Source organism: Colobus angolensis, unplaced genomic scaffold (genome assembly GCF_000951035.1).
Source record: "Colobus angolensis palliatus isolate OR3802 unplaced genomic scaffold, Cang.pa_1.0 Scaffold99, whole genome shotgun sequence".
NCBI lineage: Eukaryota > Metazoa > Chordata > Mammalia > Primates > Cercopithecidae > Colobus > Colobus angolensis.
Window position 1 is genome coordinate 761,010 of NW_012123931.1, and position 23,877 is coordinate 784,886.

General features: G+C 37.9%; 1 protein-coding gene across 1 annotated transcript in view; it reads right to left on the reverse strand.

The window, feature by feature from the left end:
• The window catches only part of SCAPER (S-phase cyclin A-associated protein in the ER), a 565,180-nt gene that overhangs the window by 56,690 nt on the left and 484,613 nt on the right, over nt 1-23,877 (reverse strand). Inside the window, exon 27 of the mRNA XM_011932825.1 lies at nt 4,563-4,718. Coding sequence (XP_011788215.1) covers nt 4,563-4,718 — 156 coding nt within the window. The remainder of the gene's footprint in view (nt 1-4,562; nt 4,719-23,877) is intronic.

Below are 23,877 nucleotides of genomic sequence, written 5' to 3' on the forward strand. Positions count from 1 at the left end.
GCTTGAACAAAGGAGGCAGAGGTTGCAGTGAGCTGAGATGGCACCACTGCACTCTAGCCTGGGCGACAGAGCAAGACTCCGTTTCAAAAAAAAAGAAAAAAGAAAAGAAAGAAAAAAGAAAACCTAGGTAAAAATGAGAAGATTAAGGGCACAATAGGAGAATAGTGCAAAGGCAGACTAGCGGTAATCACCATCACAAAGGCTGGGTCACCGGCAGACTGCAGTGTTTACTCAAAGCCCAGTGCTATCAATTAGTCCCCTTAATTATCTCAGGCTCTGCCATCGCAAGAGGCAATTTTTGAAGCCCTCTCTAGTTCCTCTTCCTCTTTCATTCCTGGCACAAAAGGGCTATGAGGACAAAGCCTTCCTTGACTCTGGCTCTGGTTAGCCTCTGGTAGCCAAAATAGATATTATGTGAATTACTCCAATAAAGCAAAAACCACACTACCTTTCCTCTTGGACATGCCTATGACCTGTAGCAGAAACTCTATTTAACGCATGCAACAAAATGCTTATCACTGTGATTTATAGTTTAGAAATATACTTTTCATGAAGAAATAAGCAGGAGAAAACAATCTGTAAATATCAGAAGTAAACGAATCTGAGGAGGTAGAAAAAACTCCCTGTATACCTGTAGTCTGGTGGTGTTCAGGAAATGTTGGGAAACTGAAGGCTGAGAGGAAGAACAACAATGAGGGGTCATTTTTCTCAGGTCTTTCAGAGAAGCAGCTTACACTGATACTGCAAAGAATTTCCTAGGTAAATTAAGCCAGGAAACCACCTGGACTTTCTTTCTAGAATAATCTGTTTTTGTAGTAAGTCCTAATAATAGAAGTTTGCTAAGCAATTGAGGTTACAGAAGGAAATTATAATGAAGAAAAATAGATTAAGAATTCTTAAAAACTATAAAGAGTAAATCACTGTTTAAAATCCAGCTGTATGTGTACATAGAAGGAATTATATTTCATATACCTAATAAAATAAATTATATAGTAATTAAAATTTTTAAATAAAATGTATCAGATGTGTAAACATAATTTATCGGATGTATAAATATATAATAAATATAATATTTTGAGCAGTAGACAGTATAGTCTCCAAGTTTGAGAATATAAGCAGTTTCTCTTAGTGGAAATATAAGTTTGGTCCTAGGCATGCCTAAAGATTATCCAAGTAGACCAAAGTTTATACATATACATGTATGTATATGTATATGTATATGTGTATATATATGATAATCTTGTATCATATATAATAACCCTTAGGCATGTCTAGGACCAAACTCATATTTCCACTATGAAAAACTGTTTATAAATATTTCCTAATTTGGAGACTGCTATCTACCATTCAAAATTTTATAGTTAGAAACCTGGGAGTCATTGTAGATGCTTACCTTCCTTTCACCCCCCACACCATGAAACCCTATGCCATCTCCCCTACATTTGTTCTACTCCCTCTTAATGTATTTGCTCATCTCTATTTTCACTGACCTTACTGGCCCTCAACATGTCTCACATGGATTATGCAAGAGCCTCTTTACTAATCCTTCTGCCTCTAGGCTTGTGCCATTCCAGTTATCTCTATGTTTCTTAGTAGGAGTGATCATTCTGTAACAGAAATTTGATCCTGTCCTCCCTCTCAAGCAACTTTAGCAGCCTTCAACAGCTCTAGTCTAGCTCTTGTAGCCCTTTGTACCTCCCAAGAACCAACATTTATGGAGCTCATTTAATATCTCATGTCCTGCTGCTCTCCCCAGTTGCCCAATTGCACAGCTACATCAAACTAAACATGACACTAAGTCTTGTATGTCCATATCTCTTGGTTTGGGCTGCCCTAAAAGCAGATCCTGAAAAAATAATATGGGTTCAAATAGATTATTTGTGAGGATGAAGAGAAGAGAAACAGGGAACGGAGAAAACTAAATCAAGGATGTGTTAAAGAACAGGTTATGGGCCGGGTGCACCCAGCACTTTGGGAGGCCAAGGTGATGGAGCACTTGAGGTCAGGAGTTTGAGACCAGACTGGCCAACATGGTGAAACCCCATCTCTACTAAAAATACCAAAATTAGCCAGGAGTGGTGGCCTGTGCCTGTAATCCCAGCTACTCAGCTGGCTGAGGCAGGAGAATTGCTTGAATATGGGAGGCAGAAGTTGCAGTGAGCTGAGATAGTGCCACTATACTCCAGTCTGGGCGACAGAATAAGATTCAGTCTCAAAAACAAAACAAACAAACAAAAAACAGGTTAGGGCTGAGGATCCTGTGAGAACTGTACAGAATATACTCAGAATTGTACTACTGAACATTAGGGAGGTGGGGGTATTATCCACCAATTTATTGTTTGAGGGTCACTACTGGAGGCGTTAAACTTCTCTGCATTCTAGCAAATAGCTCCTTGTGCAGAGAACGTCCTGAGGCAGAGAAATATAGAAAGCCATTGGCAGATGACCTCCAGGTGAACCAAAGGCACCAATAACATCTGGTATACCACATAATGTACATATCATGTCCTTTTTCTCAATTGATTTTTCCTTCCACTTTTCTTGGATTCTGCCTATGGATGCCTATTTTGACCTCCTCTGTAAGTGCTTTACTTCCTTTTCTGTGCAAATTCTCTTCTGCTATAACTATTACTTTATAAGTCTGACCTCACACTAGACTCTTGGCTCCCTGAGGGTAGTATCTTTATTACCTACCTAACTTGGTGTTTGGCACAGGACAGATGCTCAGTGTCTTGAGAACAAGAGCATGACTGTGTGCATTAAAGAGAAGAAGATCCTATTTCCATGTTCCATATGTAATTGAGACAATTTTCAAAGAAATGAAATATATGCTCCTACATCCTGAATCACATAAAGTCAAGTGGAAGGAGCACCAAGCTAGAAATCTCAGGTCCTGATTCAAGTCAGTTTGGCTCAGTTGCTTTTCCTACAAAAAACAAGTGATGGTGAATGACCTTTAGGTTTCTTTTAAATTCCATAGATTTCAAGTGACTGAATCTGTGTGAAAGTGAAAGCTGAAGCCCACAGACTGTACAGCAATCACATATGGAAACGCTTATGTTTGTGATATTGATCTGGATTCAAGAAAATACAGGTGACGCAGACTTGAGATGCTGGCAGGTTTGTAATGTAATGCTGTGTGTTCAAGAAAAGACAAGGTCAGCACAGGTCTTCTGCCTGAGAGGAGACCTCCAGGGAGGGGCCTGGCCATTGGACCATAACTAGCTGGGCAGCATGGTGGCCTCCAAGCTGGCAGATGCCACTGTTCCAGATGGACAGTGTTTGGTATGCCAACCTCTGTGTAGCATGCTACTACCGGATCCTACTTAGGTCACAGACCCACAAACAGTCACTTCCTGAGCTCTCACTGAAGGTAGGCTTGGTCTACATTTCTTGATGGAAAGAGACTAACTTGGAACACTGAATACAGGCATGCTTGGCTTTGCTGACTTCTCTAGACAGTCTTAATTTTATTAGAATGTGACTGGTGGTGAGGGACTGGGTAAGAAAGGAAGGATAGGTAGGCTTAGGGGTCCTATGTATAATGAACTAAAAAATGTTGAGGATGTTCATTTCAGAATACAGTTTCCCTCTCTTAAAATGTTCTGAATATAGTTACTGGTATTCTGTGAACATTGAATGTAGATGGATAATATTTCCTTAAGAAGCTTGACTTTAGAAGCTTCAAATTGACAAATTCTTAAAAATACAAAACACATAATTACAAAATAGGTAATACATATGTGCTGTTCAGAATTAATTATAAGAAAATTATTTGATTGAATATCCTCAATATGCCTAAGGGATATGTCATATTCCTATCAGAAAAATGGAGGCACTATGATCAACGATTCTTACTTGGTGAGGGATGGGTTGGGGAGAAGAAAAGAAGACCCAGAGGGTTACTTGTGTCCTTCCTAGAGAATTATTGTTTTTGAGGACAGTCCACAGGGTGGGATGGGGTAGGATGGGATGGGGTAGTCTAAATAGCCAAACAGGCCAGTAGTAGTCCCTGGTACGCTGGCTTTCACAATGCCCATGGGTCATGTGTGACTTCAGGGACCTATTGTTTTAGATGGCTCCCTTCCCTTATTCATGGAAGTACTCTGGAAGAAGGGACAGAGCGAAAATAAATAAACCTAGGAGCCTATAATGGAAAGCACATGAATGACGGTAATGAGCACTTTTCAGGCTACGCTGTGTAGGGCTGAGGGCTTGGCTTGTTCTGGTCTAGGCTTTGTTTCCTTCAATGACTGAAGGAGAATCACTGGACTCCTCTGGATCTCAGTGGAAGAGGGACTGGATGACTTCGTAGGTCTCTTCCAGCAATGATAGTCAAATTTATGACACCAACAAGAAAAAAAGACTGGCAAGAGTATGTGGCCTAGAAAAATGAGAAATTAATATACATCTCAATATAGAAAGCCAATGATGGGGAAACAACAAAGAGGAAAGATGGCCAAGATGACCACCTGAAATCCTATGAAATGACCCTAGAATGGGCAAAATTCAAGAGATGTTCCAAAAGTTGAGTCTAGATTGAGATCAAGTAGATGCCTTACCTTCCAGTGACAGCAAAGCACAATGTGCACATTGCATGTAAGAGTCCTGTGGCATGCTGCAGAAATGTGGCCATCTTGGGATTCTCATCCACTGGGCCTTGCACCGAGAGGAAGCAGGCACACAGTTTGTCAATCAGACCCATGTTCACCACGTAGCTAGATGTGGGGGAGAAATGCATGTTATCAATCTGAATAGGCCAGCAACATCTTCACCTTCAGTGATGAATCTTACAATACACAGGCTTGGACCCCTCAAACAAGCAGACACAACACAAGTTTGAGTAAAGCATCTCAAGTAAGAATTTCCTTAGATTTACTCCTGAATAATCAGCTCTTTCTGTAAGAATTTTTTTCTCTCTTCTTTCTTTTGGTTATTTGAATATTATTTTTCAAGAAAAAAATGAATGAAAATGATTGTCTAGTCATTCTTACTGGTTTGAAGAGTCTAACAACAAGTGAAATGATTTATAATGACCTTTATGCTCTTAAAAAGCGTTCCTTTTTAAACTACTAGGGAGCCCCAATGCAAGGGTTTAGAAGATACAGTACAATGATTCAACCTAGACACTCTTATTACAACTTATACTTTTTTTTCTTTTTTTAGAGACAGGGTCTCACTCTGTCACCCAGGCTGGAGTGCAGAGGCATGATCATAGCTCACTACAACTCTAACCTCCTGGGTTCAAGAAATCTTCCTGCCTCAGTCTCAAAAGTAGTTGGGACTACACCTGTGTACCACCACACCCAGTTAATTTTTTATTTTTTATTTGTAGAAATGGGGTTTTGCTATATTGACGAGGCTCTTCTTGAACTTCTGGCCTGAAGTGATCCTCCTGCCTCGGCCTCCCAAAGTGCTACAATTATAGGCATGGGCCACCATGCCTGGCCACAACTTAAACTTCTAAAGCCAGTTGTAGGTTCCCTATTTTTAAAGACTCTATCACCATTAACAGCATAACAAACAGTGAGAATCTAATTGCTTTTATTGAAAAGTACCAGTCCTGAGGGTTGACAATAACATTTAAGAAATAATTTCCATCTTTTCAGTACAAAAAACAGTTTTCTAGAGCTGTTTGTAAACTGGACTGACAACAGTAACTCTTTTATTAATCCACAGAGCAGCAATCATTGAAAAGAATATTTTAAGACTATAAAAGACCTTGTAGATAAATCAACCTTGGCCTAGAATTGAATGCTACTGCACTGACATGTATGAGAAGGGTAGGACTGCAAATATAGCAGTTCTGCAAATCAACATGTTAACTTTCAGAGATATACACAAAGCAACTGAGGTTTTGGTGTGTAAGCGCACTACAGGCCCCACCACTATTCATTTAACAACACAGGTTTTTGTAAAAGGAAGGAGAAACTGATGAATAATTCATGTTTAGAGCCATTCCAAGTTTACTACTTTGAAGGTACAAAATAATGCCTCCTTTCATCTTTTACATTAGAAAATGTATCTACCTGGGCTACTGAGTACTCCTACGGTTTTAAAATTGGGAAATATGAAATGATGATCACCAGACCTCTTCTAATAAAGGAAATTGATAGACTGATATATGTACACACTGAGAATCTTATTACAATCTGATTTAACAAAATTAGACTTTTAAAAACTCGCTTGTACATTTGCGCAGAACTCTTCGATTTACAAAGTGTTTTGTCTGTAGCCAGACATGGGGGATCACATCTGTAATCCCAGGACTTTAGGAGGCCGAGGCAGGTGGATCACTTGAGGTCAGGAGTTCCAGACCAGCCTGGCCAATATGGTGAAACCCTGTCTCTACTAAAAATACAAAAATTAGCCAGGCATGGTGGCTGGTACCTGTAGTCCCAGTTACTCAGGAGGCTGAGGCAGGAGAATCGCTTCAACCCAGGAAGTCGAAGTTGCAGTAAGTCAAGATCATGCCACTGCACTCTAGCCTGGGCAACAAAGTGAGACTCCATCTGAAGAAAAAAAAATCAAGTGTTTTGACTGGGTACAGTAGCTTACAATTGTAATCCCTGCACTTTAGGAGGCTTAGGCAGGAGGACTGTTTGAGCCCAGAAGTTTGAGACTGGCCTGAGAAACATAGTGAGACCCTGCCTATACACACACGCACACACACACATGGGCAAACAAAATAGAATAAAGTGTTTTTCATCTTAATCATCCCAATGAATCATCCCAAGAACACCATTAGGGAGCAGACTGTGAAAGCTTTGGTTTTTATCTGCCCAGCACATTCTCCTCTCCTATTCCATATGGTCCTGGGGGCCTTGTTAAAGATGCTACCCTCTTGCTAATTCAGGAGTGAGCATGTGCTTCAGGACAGTCAAAGTACTCATCAGCTTGGCCATAATGACTGGTTCCAGGATGAGTATATGACCTAGGGAGGACCACTCAACATCTTCTGTGGGATTAATATATGACCATAGGAAAAATCTCTTTCCACTGGGGATATCTAAACTAAAATGTGTAACTGTGGGGGTGCTAGTAGTCAACTTGTTACATGGAGAACATCTGCTTAGAGAATAAAGCCAAGTAGAGATAAGTAGAATTGAAAGAAACAGAGCTGTAATGGCATATGGGGACGCATTCTGAGAACTGCATTATTAGGCAACTTTGTCATTGTGCAAACATCATAGAGTATACTTACACAAACTTAGATAGTATAGCCTAACCTAGGCTATATGGAATAGCCTACTGTTCCCAAGCTACAAACATATACAGTATGTTACTGCAGGGAACAATGCAGGCAACTGTAACACAATGGTAAGTGTTTGTATATCTAAACATAGAAAGGGTACAGTAAAAATACAGTATTGTATTCTTACAGGACCACCATTGTATATGTGGTCTGTTGTTGACTGAAAAGTCATTATGCAGTGCATTACTATACTTAGACCTCCGCATCTACTTTAAACCTTGACCTTCCCAGGTACACAAGTTATTTTACTATGCTGTTTTACTTATGTTATTTCAAGCTAAGATTCTAAAAGAGTTCTAACCAGAGTGAAAATTTGTTTTTTTCTGATTATAAGGGTAACATAGGCTCATCAAAGACATTTATATAGTAAAGAAAAGCAGAAAAATAAGTAGAAAAATTGGCCATAATTTCACCTTTCAAAGACAATCCAGTTTGATAATTTTCCTTTCATGTTTTTCTATTTGATTCTTTCTCCACATGATTGACATTATACTGAATTTCATGCAATGACAATTTAGGCCCCTTCTATGTCATGAAAATATCTTGGTTAACCATTATATTTTAAATCTTTAAAAACTGTATTATTAAAAAGTTAACATAAACCATAAAAAAAATTGACAGAAGAGGATAACAAATACCCATGCATTCATCACACAGCCCTGACTATCATCAATCCATGGCCAATCCCATCTGTGTGGACAATCCCATCTGTCCACATAAAGTTTAAGAAAATCCAAGGCATATTTTTCCTTTGTAAATGTTTCCATTTCTATCTCTAAAAAAAAATCACTTAAAAAAAAAAACCCATCATTATCACATCTAAAAATCACCATTCCTTAATACCATCAAATAACTGGTGTTCAAATTTCTAAATGTACCATAAATGTCTTTTTTTTTAAAAAAATTAGAATCCAAACAAGAACCACACATTGTGACTGGTTAATATGACTTAAGTCTCTTTTTAATCTGTTAGCTACCCTCCACCTTTTGAAACCCCCTTTGAAAATGTATGTATTTGTTGATGAAACCTGGTTGTTCATCCTATACACTTTCCCACAAGTTGAATTTTACTGATTATATCCCTGTGGTGTCACAAAACATTTTTTTGAACTATTTATTTCCTGTAAAATGATCTAGGTTCTAGAGGTCTGACTGGATACATAAACATCATTTTTAATGATTGAATGATATTCTACCAGTGGAATATTTTTGCAACTTTTGGTTGTTTTCAATATTCCTTATTATAAACCATGCTGTGCTGAACATTTTGAGTAGAAATCCTTGCCAGATTTCAGACTATTTTCCACAAGTGGAATTACTGAGTCAAAGGGTATGCATATTTTTAGGGCTCTTGATATAGATAGCCACATTATATTCAAGAAACATTAAATCAATTTGTAGTCTCACCAGCAAGGTATGAGAAAACCCAGTTCACTATGTGGAGGTTGGTATGACTATCCCCATTTGATAGACAAGGAGACTGATGCTCAAGGAGGGCAATGCATAAGCTCAAGCAAGACAGCTGGAACATTCTATGGTTTTCTGACTCCGATAAGAGGGTCCTTTGCACTGAATTCACTGCTTTTCTGTGGCATTTTTTTGGTCCTTACTGAGGTCTAGCTTCAAAACCATGTAGTCTCAAGATGAAAATGGTTTAGCTAGGTTTCCTGTACTGGCCTTGAAAGGCAGAAAGACTACAAAATGAGTGAAGAGATAAAAACCATTGTAAAGCCAAGGCAAACTAAAACAACCACTTGTTGAGTAGTTGGTCCTTTCTGAGTATCATCTCCTATGGTTACTGGGCATCTATGGTGCCTACTAATGAGTCACACTAATGTTTTTCTAAATTGCCTGTGTCTTGAAAACTGCATGGACAATCTTTAAATGACTGGCTAAGAAGATGCTTAAACTAAATGGCTCTAAAAGGTCAGTGTAGAGAAACTCATTTTGTCAACCTCACAGTTTTGAGCAAAGAATATGGAATTTTCTAATGAATACTGGGGTCAAAAGCAACGTATCTTTTGCATTGTAACTATTAGGTTGAAATTATAATGCTGAGACTATTACCACACCCAGGATGAAAAGCTTTATGTAGAAAACTTCCTAGTCTTCTTGGAACACACATCCTGGGAAAGAGACATGCTGCTGTAAATGCTACAGTAAATGGGTCTCTCCATTTGCTTTGCCATTTGAAATTTAAAATGAGTCCCTTTGCAGCTTTCTGTCATTGAACTTAAAACAGAAAGGGATATTGAGAAACATATACATATATATGTGTGTGTATGTGTATACAATTTTTCACTATTTGGGTGATGGGTTCACTAAAAGCCGAAACTTCACCATTACGTAATATATCCACGTAACAAACCTGTATTATGTACCCCCTGAATCTATTAAAAAAAAAACTAAAGTGAGTTATTGTTTCTTTGTCCATGCCTACCTATCCACTCTCACATTCCAACCAAAATGTTGCTTATTAGGGTTCTATCCCTGAACTAAATTTACTAAATTCATGCAATTCCATGGTTTCAACTATCCTCGATATGTTAATAATAATTCCCAATTCTATCTCAAGGCCTACTTTTGTTTTGCTTTTAAAGACAAGGTCTCACTCTATTGCCCAGGCTGGAGTATAGTGATGCAATCATTGCTCACTGCTGGACTCAAGGGTCCTCCCACCTCAGCCTCCTGAGTAGCTGGGACTACAGGTGCGCCATCAGGCCTGGCTCTTTTTTTTTTTTTTTTTTTTTTGTAGAGACAGGGTTTTGCCATGTTGCCTAGTCTGGTCATGAACTCCTGGACTCAAGCGAGCTGCCCTCCTCAGCCATCCAAAGTGCTGGGATTATAGGCATGAGCCACGGCATCCGGCCTACTTCTTTTCTGAACTTCTGTCTTAAAAGTACTAGTTTATATTTTCCCTTGGGGGTCCCAAGGCACCCCTATATTTGTATGTTCAAATAAAACCTCATTATCTCTTTTGAAATCTCCTTCTCCCACTATTCTTATCCAAATGGATGTCATTATTCATCTCACAGTACTACAAGAAATTTTAAGATAACCATTTGTAATCATGCATTCATCCACTCAATTAGTTCTAAGTATGATGCTGATGCTAACCTTAAGGACCTCTTAACATTATAGCTGACACATAATTTCCACATTAGTATGATTAATTCTATAATAGAGGTATGTTCAAAGTATTACTACCATACAGCAGAAGTGCCAAATTTTGGCTTAATGGGCCAGGGTTAGCTTCTCAAAAGATGTGGCATCTTCATATTTTTAAATGAATTCATCAGGTAGACAAGGCCCAAGGCTGAGGTAGATAGAAGCTAATTCTACCTCTAAAATAGTCCTAAATCCTTCTTGCTTCCACGGTAATTGTTACTGCTATAGTTTGGTCAAGGTCACATCCTATCAGGCTAAGTTATTGTGTGATATTAGAAACAAGGCCTGACCTGAGTCTCAGCCTCTTTATATCTACCCCACTAGTAAAGTTGGTTCCTTCATATATGGCTAATGGCTAATGAATGTTTTCCTTCAGTTTAGAAGTGTCCTATTCTCGCTTTTTTTTTTTTTTCTGTTGTACTTCTCCTGTTACCTTATTTGAGAAGAACAATTATTCAACATTTTAATTCTGTTGTCTATCCTTCACATCTCTTGTCTCTTTGCTAATCACATTTGTGATAACCTTTGTCCTTTCTCTCTGCTTTCATTGTGATTAATAATCAACTGCTTTCTCTCAAGATACAGTCCAAATAATAAATGCACAAAACTTAAGTGTTTGGTTTGACAAGTTTTGAAGACTACATAAATCTAAATAACCATCAATAAAAACAAGGTATGGAACATACTCATCATAACAGAAAGTTCCCTTGTTTTCTATCCAATCCTTTCCTCTCTCCATATAAAGGAAATCATTCCAAATGTTCTCTTTTATATCTGTCTCTGGCTAAGCATGATGTTTTTGAAATTTATTCATGTTGGTGCATGGGACAATAATTCCTTTCTTTTTATTGTTGATTAGTATCCCACTGTATGAACACAGGTTGAGCATGCCCAACCTGAAAATACAAAATCCTCCCAAACCCAAAACTTTCTGAGTATCAACATGATGTTCAAGAGAAATGCTCATTGGAACATTTCAAATTTTGGATTTTCAGATTTGGGATGTTCAACTAGCAAGTATAACGTAAATACTCAAAATCCCCTCCCCACCCAAATCCAAAATCCAAAACACTCTGGTCTCAAGCATTTCAGATAAGGCACACTCAACCTGTATGCTACGATTTGTTTGTTCCTTCTCTTGTTGATGGATGTATATGTTATTTACAGTTTTTGGTTATTATAAATAAGACTGTTATGAAAATCCATGGGAAAGTCTTTTTGTGAACATGTGTTTTCATTTCTATTGGGTAAATACCTAACAGTAGAATTGCTGAGTCATAGAATAGATGTGTTTAAATTTACAAATTGCTAAAGAGTTCTTCGAAGTGGTCATTTCATTTCATTCTCCCAGAAACAATGTATCAGATCTCCAGTTGTTCTATATCCTTACCAACACCTGGTATCATCAGTCTTTTTTTATTTTAGTCATTTTATCGGATTTGAAATAGTACTTTGGTATAGTTTTAATTTGCATTTCCCTGATAACTAACATACTGAACACCTTTCCATGTGCTAAGTAGCTATTTGTGTATCTTTCCACGTGTTAAGTAGCTATTAAGTCTTATGGTCACAACTTTTGTGTTTAGATCTATGATCCATCTCAAATTAATTTTGTATATAACAAGAGGTTACTTTTCTTCCATATGGATATCCAGTTGTTCTAGTACCATTCATTAAAAGACCTTTCCTTTCCCTATTAAATTAATCTGATCCCTTGATCAGAAATCAACTGATGACAGGTTGCTAGAGGTTGTGGGGAAAGGAGGAATGAATGGATGGGGTTATATGATACTGTACTGATGAATACATGTCATTATACATTTGCCAAAATCCATAAGATATTTAACACCAAGAGTGAACCTTAATGTAAACTATGGACTTTAGGGTGATAACAACATCAATGTAGGTTCACTGACAGTAACAAATGTACCACTCTAATGAGGGCTACTGGAGGCTGTACATGTGTGTGGCCAGGGGTTTAAGGAAATACTCTATAGTTTCTACTCAATTTTGCTGTGAACTTTAAAAACTGCTCTAAAAAATAGTGTATTTTTTTCCAAAGCCTAATCAGCTCCCCCACCCCAAATAATTGGACTGTATTTGTGTGTGTCTATTTCTGTGCACTCAATTCTGTTTTGACCTATTGATCAATCTTATACCAATACCAGACTGTCTTTTTTTTTTTTGAGACGGAGTCTTGCTCTGTCGCCTCGGCTGGAGTGCAGTGGCCGGATCTCAGCTCACTGCAAGCTCCGCCTCCCCGGTTTACGCCATTCTCCTGCCTCAGCCTCCCGAGTAGCTGGGACTACAGGTGCCCGCCACCTCGCCCGGCTAGTTTTTTGTATTTTTTTTTTAGTAGAGACGGGGTTTCACCGTGTTAGCCAGGATGGTCTCGATCTCCTGACCTCGTGATCCACCCGTCTCGGCCTCCCAAAGTGCTGGGATTACAGGCTTGAGCCACCGCGCCCGGCCCAGACTGTCTTGATTAGCATAACTCTATAGTAAGTCCCCAAATCAGGCAAGTCCTCTGACTTACTATTCTTTTTCAAAATTGTTTTGGCTGTGTTAGAGCCTTTTCCATAGACATCTTAGAGCTGACTTGTAAATTTATTTCTAAAGCCTGCTGGGATTTTGATTAGGATCACATAGAGTCTATAAACTAATTTGGGGAAAAATAATGTTTTAGCAATATTGAGTCTTCTGATCCATTTACATATATCTCCATTTATTTAGGTCTTCAGTTTCTCTCAGTAATGCTTTGTAGAGGTGTTACTTTACTTTCATGAGATTTACTCAGAGGTATTTGATATTTTCTGATGCTTTTTATAAATGGTATTGTTTTTTAAATTTTGATTTCTATTTTCTGCTATACATAGTGATACAACTGATTTTTGCATAAGTTATATTTGTATATTCAAACCTTGCTTAAATCTTACTTATTAGTTCTATTAAATAGTCTTTTTTTTCTTGGTAGATTACATAGTTTTCTATATGTGCAATCATGAGACTGCAAATAACAATAGTTTTATTTTGTCCTTTACAAACTTTATGCCTTTTCTTTTTCCACTTCTTACTGAACTAGCTAGAACTTTCAGTACGATGCTGAATAGAAGTGATGAGGGTAAACAGTCTTTGTGTATTCTTAAAGGAAAAGTGTTTATTATTATGTATGATTTAGCTGTTTTTGCCATCTATTCCTAATTTGCTGTTTATTTTATTACCATGAAGTGGTGACACTTTTTTTTTTTTTCATTTTTTCTGCATCTACTAAGATGATCATAGTTTCCTTTTATTGAGGTCAGTGCCAGGAGATAATCCTCAAAAGGTCTCACATTTTTGCATGTCTTGTGAGCACATGAACTAACAGCTTTTGTTCTAGACTGTTTTCCAGAATGTTTGTATAGGGAATGGTCTTGGAAAATGGTCATGTCATCCTTTAGAGCAAAGGTCAGGTATGTTGGCTGTCCAGTAGAGTAAAGATAATGTCTACCTCCCAGGCAAAGGTTGAACAGGTCTATTTTTAGCCCATTTTAAAGACTGGGGTTTCCTAAGATTGTGGCAGTTTCCTAAGCTGTGATGTAAACTCAATGCACGTGCAACATCCATGTGGGCCCACCCTGTGTTGTTTCTGTGGGACCTGGGGGTAAGAAAAACTGATGAGAACATAAAGTTCAAATTGCTTGCTGTCTGTGAGTAATGAGGTCCCTTGTCTCTGACTAGGAGTCATGTATCTTTTGCCAGCATCCAAAGATCCAAAAGTTGTGGGCTAACTTGTTAGCCTGCAAAAAGGGTAAAATCTATGAACTTTCATGGTTCTTGAGAAGTTAATATGGCAATTTCTAAATGTTAAAACTAATCTTGCATTCCTAGAATAAATCTCATATCGTCATGATCCTTTTATATATTGCTTAATTTAGTTGCTAATATTTTGTTAACAATTACTACATTTATGTTCACGAGGAATGTGATCTGTAATTTTCTTTTTCGGAATATCTTTATCAAATTTTGGTATTAAAGTTGTACCAGCATCATAAAACAGGCTGGCAAGTATTCCCACCTCTCCTTTGAGAGAGTTTGTGTATTATTGGTGTTATTTCTCCCTTAAGTGCTTTGTAGAATTTAGAAGTAAAGCCATCTGTACCCAGAGTTTTCTTTGTGGAAAGTTAAAGACAGCAGATTTCTGTTTTGGTGGAATAACATCAATTTACCATCCAAACAGCTCAGAAAACCTCAAGCAGAATAAGTACAATGGGAACTATACTGAAGCTGATTATGTCAAACTGCTGAAATTCAAATATAAAGAAAAAATCTTGAATGCAGGTGGAGGAGAAAAAATACACAACCTACACGGGAAAAATGAAAGCTGATTTCTCATAAGAAATGATGGAAGCCAGAAGATCATGGAATGATATCTTTAAAGTGTTTAAAGGAAAAAAAAATTGTCAAGGATGGAGAAGACCAAACAGTTATGTGAGAAATTAATATTAAACAAACTAGACTTCAAAGCAAGGAGTATTTAACACGAATAAAGAGGAATAATAATAAAAGGGCCATCTGAAAGACACAACAGTCTAACAGAGTTTCAAAATACATGAAGCAAAAATCATACGAATTAAATGGAGACAGATCCATAGTCACAGTTGGAGATTTTTAACACTCCTGTTTTGCTAATTGTTAAAACTAGAAAAAAATTAAGAACATAGAATTATGTTGTTCAGTATAGTAGTCATTAGCTTTATGTGTTTACTTAAGTTTATTTGATAGAATTTTCTCTTTCAGTCCTTTCAACGATTTTGTAAGCACCTAATTCTCTGTTTTATATCCTTTTCTCCTTAAAATAGCTACAATGGCTTCATTTTCTACAACTAAATCCAGACTGATACAATGACTGACAAACAATGCTCAACCTCACTAGTGATAAAGTCAGGGTAAATGAAGACGACGAAAACAAAACAGTGCATAGCTATTAGACTGACAAAAACACTAGCAAGGATATGGGGAAATGGAAACTGCAATTTTTTTGATGATGGGAACTAAAATTTGTACAATTACTTTAAAGAACAATTTGGTGTTAACTTGTTGAATATCTTTGTCAGATTTTGGTTTTAAGGTATCAACTTTTTTGGTATTTGGTATAAATTTTTGTCAGCAGATATTTAACAGTATTTTCTGATAGAAGTTGAACATGCATTTATTATATCATCCATAAATTACTCCTTTAGGTATATACCCTTGAGAAACTTTGTACAAGTATAGAAAAAGACTTTTATAAAGACATTTACTACTTCATTGCTTGAAACAGTCAAAAGGAATAAACTATTGCCCTGAGGTAGAAAATGGATAAATTTGGGAATTTATTCACACAATAGAATCTGAAGAGCAGTTAAAATGAATTAGATAGATCTATATGAATCAACATAAATAAATATAAAAAGAGTTAAAACATGTTACATTTCATTGCATAAAAATAACAATTGGTAAAATAATATCATAGCATTTATGTAAATGTAAAAAACCATTAAAAGTAGAATATGTTGCTTATGGAGATAGATACACACACACATACACACATATAAAAAATACATGAAATGATATACACAAACTCTTAACAGCGATTTACCACTTGGGAGAGAGTAAGGGGAAAGGATAGGGAAGGGGAGGGGGAGGCAGTTGTATCTGCAACAGTTGGTTTCTTAACAACAACAAAAAAGATTTAACCTAAGACAAATATGGAAAATCTTATCAGTTAACAATTGTTGGTACATAGATAACTATAATTTTGTTTTGTGTATGTTGACAATATTTCATAATAAAATAATAGAAAATTTAAATATTAAAAATGGCAATAATGACTAAGGGTGAAAAAGCATTTGCAATAATAAGATGAAGGGTTAATGTTTTGAATATGTAAAGAATTTTTATAATTAAAACATTTCAACACCTCCAATAGTAGAAAAATGGGCTAAGTACATAAGGAAGCAACTTACAAAATTATAAAAATGGCCAGTGAACATTAAAAAATATTCCCCATCACTACCAATATAAAAGTTAAATATTGGCTGGGTGTGGTGGCTCAAGGCTGTAATCCCAGCACTTTGGAAGGCCAAGGCAGGTGGATCACTAGAGGTCAGGAGTTCAATACCAGCCTGGCCAACATGGTGAAACCCTGCCTCTCTCTCTCTCTCTCTAAATAAATAAATAGATAGATAGATAGATAGTACAAAAATTAGCCAGGCGAGATGGCACATGCCTGTAATCCCAGCTACTCAGAAGGCTGAGGCAGGAGAATCACTTGAACCTGGGAGGAGGAGGGTGCAGTGAGCTGAGATCACGCAACTGCACTGCAGAGCGAGACTCCATCTCAAAAAAAACCCAAAAAAGTTAAATATATTCATCTCTCAGTTTGACTAAGGTTTAAAAAGAATGATGATACCCAATATTGTCTAGGTTGAGGGTACAAGGACACACTCATGGGTACTCTTTGTGTAGGTCAATCTGGCAATATGGATCAAAATTCTTAAGGTATATTCTCTGACCCAGAAATTCTACTTTTAAACATCTATCATAAGAAAATAATCAACTGTATGAAAACAGAAAAAAAAGGAAAAGAGGAGCATACAAAGATGTTCTTCAGTGTTATATGAAAAAGTAAAAAACTAAAATACACTTATATGTGTAATAATAGGTTACCTGAAGCAAATCATTCCTAAGTAGTGAAATACTTGGAAAACCAGTAAAAATTAATTTGCAAGTTTCTATTGACTTGAAAAAGTGAATTTAGAAAAGTATATGATGTGTTGGGTGTGGTGGCTTGCACCTGTAATCCCAGCTCCTCTGGAGGTTGAGGCAGAAGGACTGCTTGAGGCCAGGAGCTGAGTTACAGTGAGCTATGATCATGCCACTGCACTCCAAAGCCTGGGTAACAGCACACACACCCTGTCTCTAAAAAAATAAAATAAAAAAAGCACATTATAAAACAGTATTTATAGGTATCATATTTAAATAAAATAACTACATATATATTCACTAAAAAACACAAACCCAGTAATTATCGTTGGGTGGTGGAATTAAAGATAGTCTGTGTGTGTTGAAAAAAAACAAAAAACAAAAAACTGTACTCTTCTGTGTTTTCCAAATTGTTTTTGTCATTGAGCACATAGTAATTTCATAATTAGAAAAAAGAACTTATTTTAAAAGGTGGTGGTAGAGAGACAGATACACCATCTGCTGCTGCAAGACAGCTTGAACACCTGAAGTAAAGAAATAGCAATGGAGTGAGGGTAAGAGTTTTGAGAAATAATTACAAGGCAGGATCAACAGGTGCTGGAGGATTAACTAGATACTGGTTTGGCAAAAGACTGAGAGATCTAGCTTAAGTAACTTAATAGGACATCGCTGTCATTGATAAGGTCAGAGGATACAGGAAGAGGAGCTCCTTTGGGTGGACAGATAATGTATTAAGATTTGAACTATGGAGTCTGAGGTATCTGTGGTACATCCTGGTGGCAAGATATGTGGTCAGGGTCTGGTGGCCAGGAAAGTGCTAAGCTAAAATTTCTCCTTGAATACATAGATTCTAAAAGGCTGGTGGCTGGGCGTGGTGGCTCATGCCTGTAATCCCAGCACTTTGGGAGGCTGAGGTGGGTGGATCATGAGGTCAAAATATCTAGACCATCCTGGCCAACGTGGTGAAACCCCATCTCTAATAAAAATACAAAAATTAGCTGGGCGTGGTGGCATGTGCCTATAATCCCAGTTACTCGGGAGGCTGAGGCAGGAGAATGGCTTGAACCCGGGAGGTGGAGGTTTCAGTGAGCTGAGATCGCGCCACTGAACTCCAGCCCGGCGACAGAGCAAGACTCTGTCTCAAGAAAAAAAAAAAATCAGAGATTAATGTGGTCAAGGGGTGTCAGCAAGATGACCAATTAGAGTTGCCTGGTGGTTGTCCCCCTCCACCCCAACAAGAAGTGACCAAAACAACCAGCAAACAACGATATTTTGACTGTAGTGACTGATGAAGTACACTGGAGAATACTAGAGGGGCAGCAAAATTCCTGTGGAACATGAAAGCCCAGGATACCACCACAGACAGGGGAGTAAGGTATCCTGCCTCTGCCACACTGCCTTCCCTGCTGGGATTAGCTCAGGGTCAGGGAGGACTTCTTACAGGGAAAAAGTAAGCTGGAGATTCCCAGCAGTCCTCATTGCCACCACAAATGCCAGTAAATCTTGCTACAGGAGAATCTCCCAGTACTCATAGAACCCAAATCTAGTTTGGAGAGTAGCTGGGAATTTGTAAACCTGAACTCTCTGAGTAGGATCTCATGTTGAGCACTCCCCACCCCTGTAATCTAAGTTGTCACAGCACAGATCCAGACCCACTGGTAGAGTATGTCCTGCCCTGGGGGCCAGTAGCAACTGACTCTCTCCATCTCTGAGGCCCTGCCATCATTTCACCATGTTCACATGGGTGCTTGCATCACTATTAAGTGTAACTGGCTGGATCCCAGGCCAGACAAAATTACTGAGATGCCAGTGTCTGAACCCAGGTGGCATCCCACCCACCAATGGAACAGGCAAGCCTGCACTGTGGTGAAGCCACCGAACAGCTGGCTGGCCTGCTGTGCCCGCATCTGGCATGAGAGCTGGACCAGTGATGGCCCTGCCTCCCCAGAGAGACTACTGCATAGCCACATAGCTGGCCACACCTGCACATGCCTTGAAGTCAGCCTGGTTGTGGCTGCTGCCTTCCTGGAGCGTCTGCCAGATAGTGTCTCAGACCTCTGTACAAACATGTACCTGGCCCAACAACCAGCCCCAGTGCCACTGCCCCTAGGCTACAATGTCTGTGATTGTTTCAAATTCCTGCAGCCTAGGCTACTGAGGCAATCACAGAGATTGCTAATGTGAATTACAGTTGAAGAAACTGTACAGAAACCTTGCTACTAAGTCCACCCAGAACCAAAGGCAACACACTATACCCAATCAACAACCTAGGACCCACCTATAGGAAAAGGTCTCACCATATGAAGCTTATGGCAGAAATAAGTCCTAAACTATCAATAATAACTCTGAATGTAAATGGATTAAATACTCTAATTAAAATATTTAGAGTGGTCGAATGGATTAAAAAGGACCCAACTATAGGCTGGCTACAAACGATTTACCACATCATTAAAGATAAACATAGACTGAAAATGAAGGGATGGAAAACATAGGAAATAGGTAAAAGTGACTATTCCACCTCATGTTCATATATCAATGTAGAGACACAAAAACATAAAAAAGCAAGGAAATACGATACCTCCAAATGAATACAGTAAGTCTCCAATAATGTACCCAAAAGAAAAGGATATTTACAAAATGTCTAAAGAGAAGTTCAAAATAATGATCTTAAGGAGACTCAGTGAAATACAAGAGAACACAAACAATTTAATTAAATCAAGAAAATTCATGCTATGAAAGAGAAGCTGAACAAAGAGATATCACAAAAAAGAACCAAACAGAAATCACAGAGCTGAAGAATTCAATGAATAAAATGAAAAAAAAAAATACAACTGAGTACTTCAACAATAGACTAGATCAAGTAGAAGAATTTCTGAACTTGAAGACAGGTCTTTTGAAATAACCCAGTCAGAGGAAAAAAAAAAGATACCAGAATAGAAAAGAAAGAAAAAACCCGTAAGACTTATTAGACATCATTAAGTGGACACATTTTTGCTTTATAGGTATGCTAGAGGGAGATAAGATGGAAAAAGGCACAAAAAACATATTTAATGAAATAATTGCTGAAAACTTCCCAAGTATTGGGAGAGACAAGGACATCCAGATCCAGGAAGCTTAAAGGTCCCCAACTATATTCAACCACGAAGATCCTCTCCAAGGTACATCATAATCAAACCGTCAAAAGTTATTTGATAATTCTAAAAGCTGCAAGAGAAAAGCATCAAGTTACTCGCACATAGATGTTTACAGCAGCACAATTCACAACTGCAAAAATATGGAACCAGCCCAAATGTCCATCAATCAACGAATGGATAAAGAAATGTGGTGTATATATATATATATATATACCATGGTATCTATATACCATGGACTACTACTCAGCCATAAAAAGAAATGAAATAACGGCATTTGCAGCAACCTGGACAGAAATAGACATCATTACTCTAAGTGAAGAAACTCAGGAATGGAAAACCAAACATCCTATATTCTCACTTACCAGGAGTTAAGCTATGAGGATGTAAAGGCATAAGAATGATACAATGGACTTTGGGGTCTCAGGGGAAAGGGTGGTGTGCGGGGTGAAGGATAAAACACTACAAATTGTGTACAATATACACTGCTTGGGTGTGCACCAAAATCTCAGAAATCACCATTAAAGAACTTATTCATGTAACCAAACACCACCTGTTCCCCCAAAAAACTATCAAAATAAAACAAAGATTAAAAAAAAAAAGAAAGAAAAGTATCAAGTCACATATAAGGGAATCTCCATTAGACTACCAAGTTATCAGCAGATTTCTCAGCAGAAACCTTGCAAGTCAGGAGATAACAGAAGGACAAGTTCAAAGTGCTGACTGCAAAAAAAAACCCCAAAAACCGTCAGCCAAGAATACTTTATTCAGCAAAGCTATCCTTTAGATATGAAGTAGAAACAAAGACCTTTGCAGACAAGCAAAACCTGAGGGAATTTACGACCACTAGACCAGCCTTACAAGAAATGCTTAAAGAACTGCTATAACCAGAAATTAAAGGACAATAATTAGAACCATGAAGATGTGGTTGTAATTATTGTTGTAAAAGATTGTTAAAAACAAACCAGCTACAATTAAAAGCTAAGAAACACACAACAGATAAAAAGTAAATTAAAACAGCAAAATATAAATTGACAGGAGAGGGGAAAAGTATTTTTATGTGACCAATGGCAAGTTGCTATCAGCTTAAGACAGCATATTACAACTGTAAGACTCTTTATGGTAGCTCCATGGTAACCACAAAGAAAGAAATTACAGCAGATACAAAAATGAAAAAGAAAAAGGAAACAGAGCTTAGCACCATAGAAAGTCACTAAATTGTAGAGGTAAACAGGAGAGGAAGAGCAGAACAAAGGATCTATTAAAAAAAAAAAAAAACAGAAAACAATTATCAAAATGGCAAAAATAAGTCCTCACCAATAATAACTCTGAATGTAAACAGATTAAATTATTTACAAGATTTAGTGTGGTTGAATGGATTAAAAACAGATCCAACTATATGCTGCCTACAAGAGACTCACCACATCATTAAAGATGAACAAACAAAATGAAGTAATGAAAAACATGCAAATGGAAACCAAATGTCAGCAGGAGTAGCCATCTTTATATCAGACAAAATAGACTTTAAGTAAAAAGTTGTAAGAAGAGACAAAGTAGGTCATTATATAATGATAAAAAGATCAGTTCAACAAGAAGATATAACAACATATATGCACCTCATATAACTATGTAATAAATATATGTATACCTAACATTGGAACACTCAGATATACAAAGTAAATATTAATCATAAGCGAGAGATAAAATGCAATACAATAATAGTAGGGAACTTCAACATCCCACTTTCAACAATGGACAGATCATCAATAAAGGAAATCAACAAACAAACATCAAACTTAAACTGCACATTGACCAAATGGACCTAACAGACATCTACAGAACATTCCATCCAACAGCTGCAAAATATACATTCTTTCAACTGCACATAGGGTATTCTCCAGGATGGATCATAAGTTGGGTTACAAAACAAGTCTTAACAAATTTAAGAAGAGAACGATCACATCAAGTGACCATAATTTTATAAAACTAGAAACCAACAACAAAAAAACTCTGAAAACTTTACAAACACATGGAAATTAATATGCTACTAAATAACCAGTGGGTCAAGGAAGAAATCAAAAGGGAAATTTTAAAAATTCCTTGAGACTAGTAAGAATTGAAACACATCATACCAAAATCTATGGGACACAGCAAAAGCAGTCCTAAGAGGGAAATTTACAGCAATAATGCCTACATCAAAAAAGAAGATAAACTTCTAATAATCTGATGATATACCTAAAGCAACCGAAAAAATAAGAAGGAACTAAACCCAAAATTGGTGGAAGGAAATAACGCTCAGAGCAGAAGCAAATGAAATAGAGATTAAAAATAATTCAACGCCGGGTGCAGTGGCTCAAGCCTGTAATCCCAGCACTTTGGGAGGCCGAGATGGGCGGATCACAAGGTCAGGAGATTGAGACCATCCTGGCTAACATGGTGAAACCCCGTCTCTACTAAAAAATACAAAAAACTAGCCGGGCAAGGTGGCGGGCGCCTGTAGTCCCAGCTACTCGGGAGGCTGAGGCAGGAGACTGGCGTGAACCCGGGAGGCGGAGCTTGCAGTGAGCCGAGATTGTGCCACTGCACTCCAGCCTGGGCGACAGAGCGAGACTCTGTCTCAAAATAATAATAATAATAATAATTCAAAAGATCAACAAAATGAAGAGTTGTTTCTTTAAAAGATAAAACTGACAAACTTTTAGCTAGACTAAGAATAAAAGAGAGAAAACAAAATCAGAAATGAAAAAGGACACATAATCATTGATACCACAGAAATACAAAGGATCATAAGAGACTATTATGCACGACTATATACCAACACGTTTGATAACAGAATGAATAAATTCCTGCACACATGCAACATACCAAGATATCAACTATAAAAAGAAAATCTAAGCAGACCAAGAATGAGGGAGGAAATGAAATCAGTCATAAAAAAATCATCCATCAAAGAAAAGCCCGGGGCTGGGCGTGGTGGCTTACACCTGTAATCACAGCACTTTGGGAGGCTGAGGCCGGCGGATCAACTGAGGATGGGGGTTCGCGACCAGCCTGACCAACATGGAGAAACCCTATCTCTACTAAAAATACAAAATCAGCCGGGCCTGGTGGTGCATGCCTGTAATCTCAGCTACTTGGAAGGCTGAGGCAGGAGAATTGCTTGAACCCAGGAGGTAGAGGTTGTGGTGAGCTGAGATCGTGCCATTGCACTCCAGCCTGGGCAATAAGAATGAAACTCTGTATCAAAAGCAAACCAACCAACCAACCAACCAGGATCTTGAAGTTTTCACTGCTGAATTCTGCCAAATATTTAGAGAACTAATACTAATTATTGGCTGGGTGCGGTGGCTCATGCTTGTAATCCCAGAACTTTCGGAGGCTGAGGCAGGTGGATCACCTGAGGTCAGGAGTTCGAGACCAGACTGACCAACATGGAGAAAACCCGTCTCTATTAAAAATACAAAATTAGCCTGGTGTGGTGGCACATGCCTGTAATCCCAGCTACTCGGGAGGCTGAGGCAGGAGAATGGCTTGAACCCGGGAGGTGGAGGTTTCAGTGAGCTGAGATCGCGCCACTGAACTCCAGCCCGGCGACAG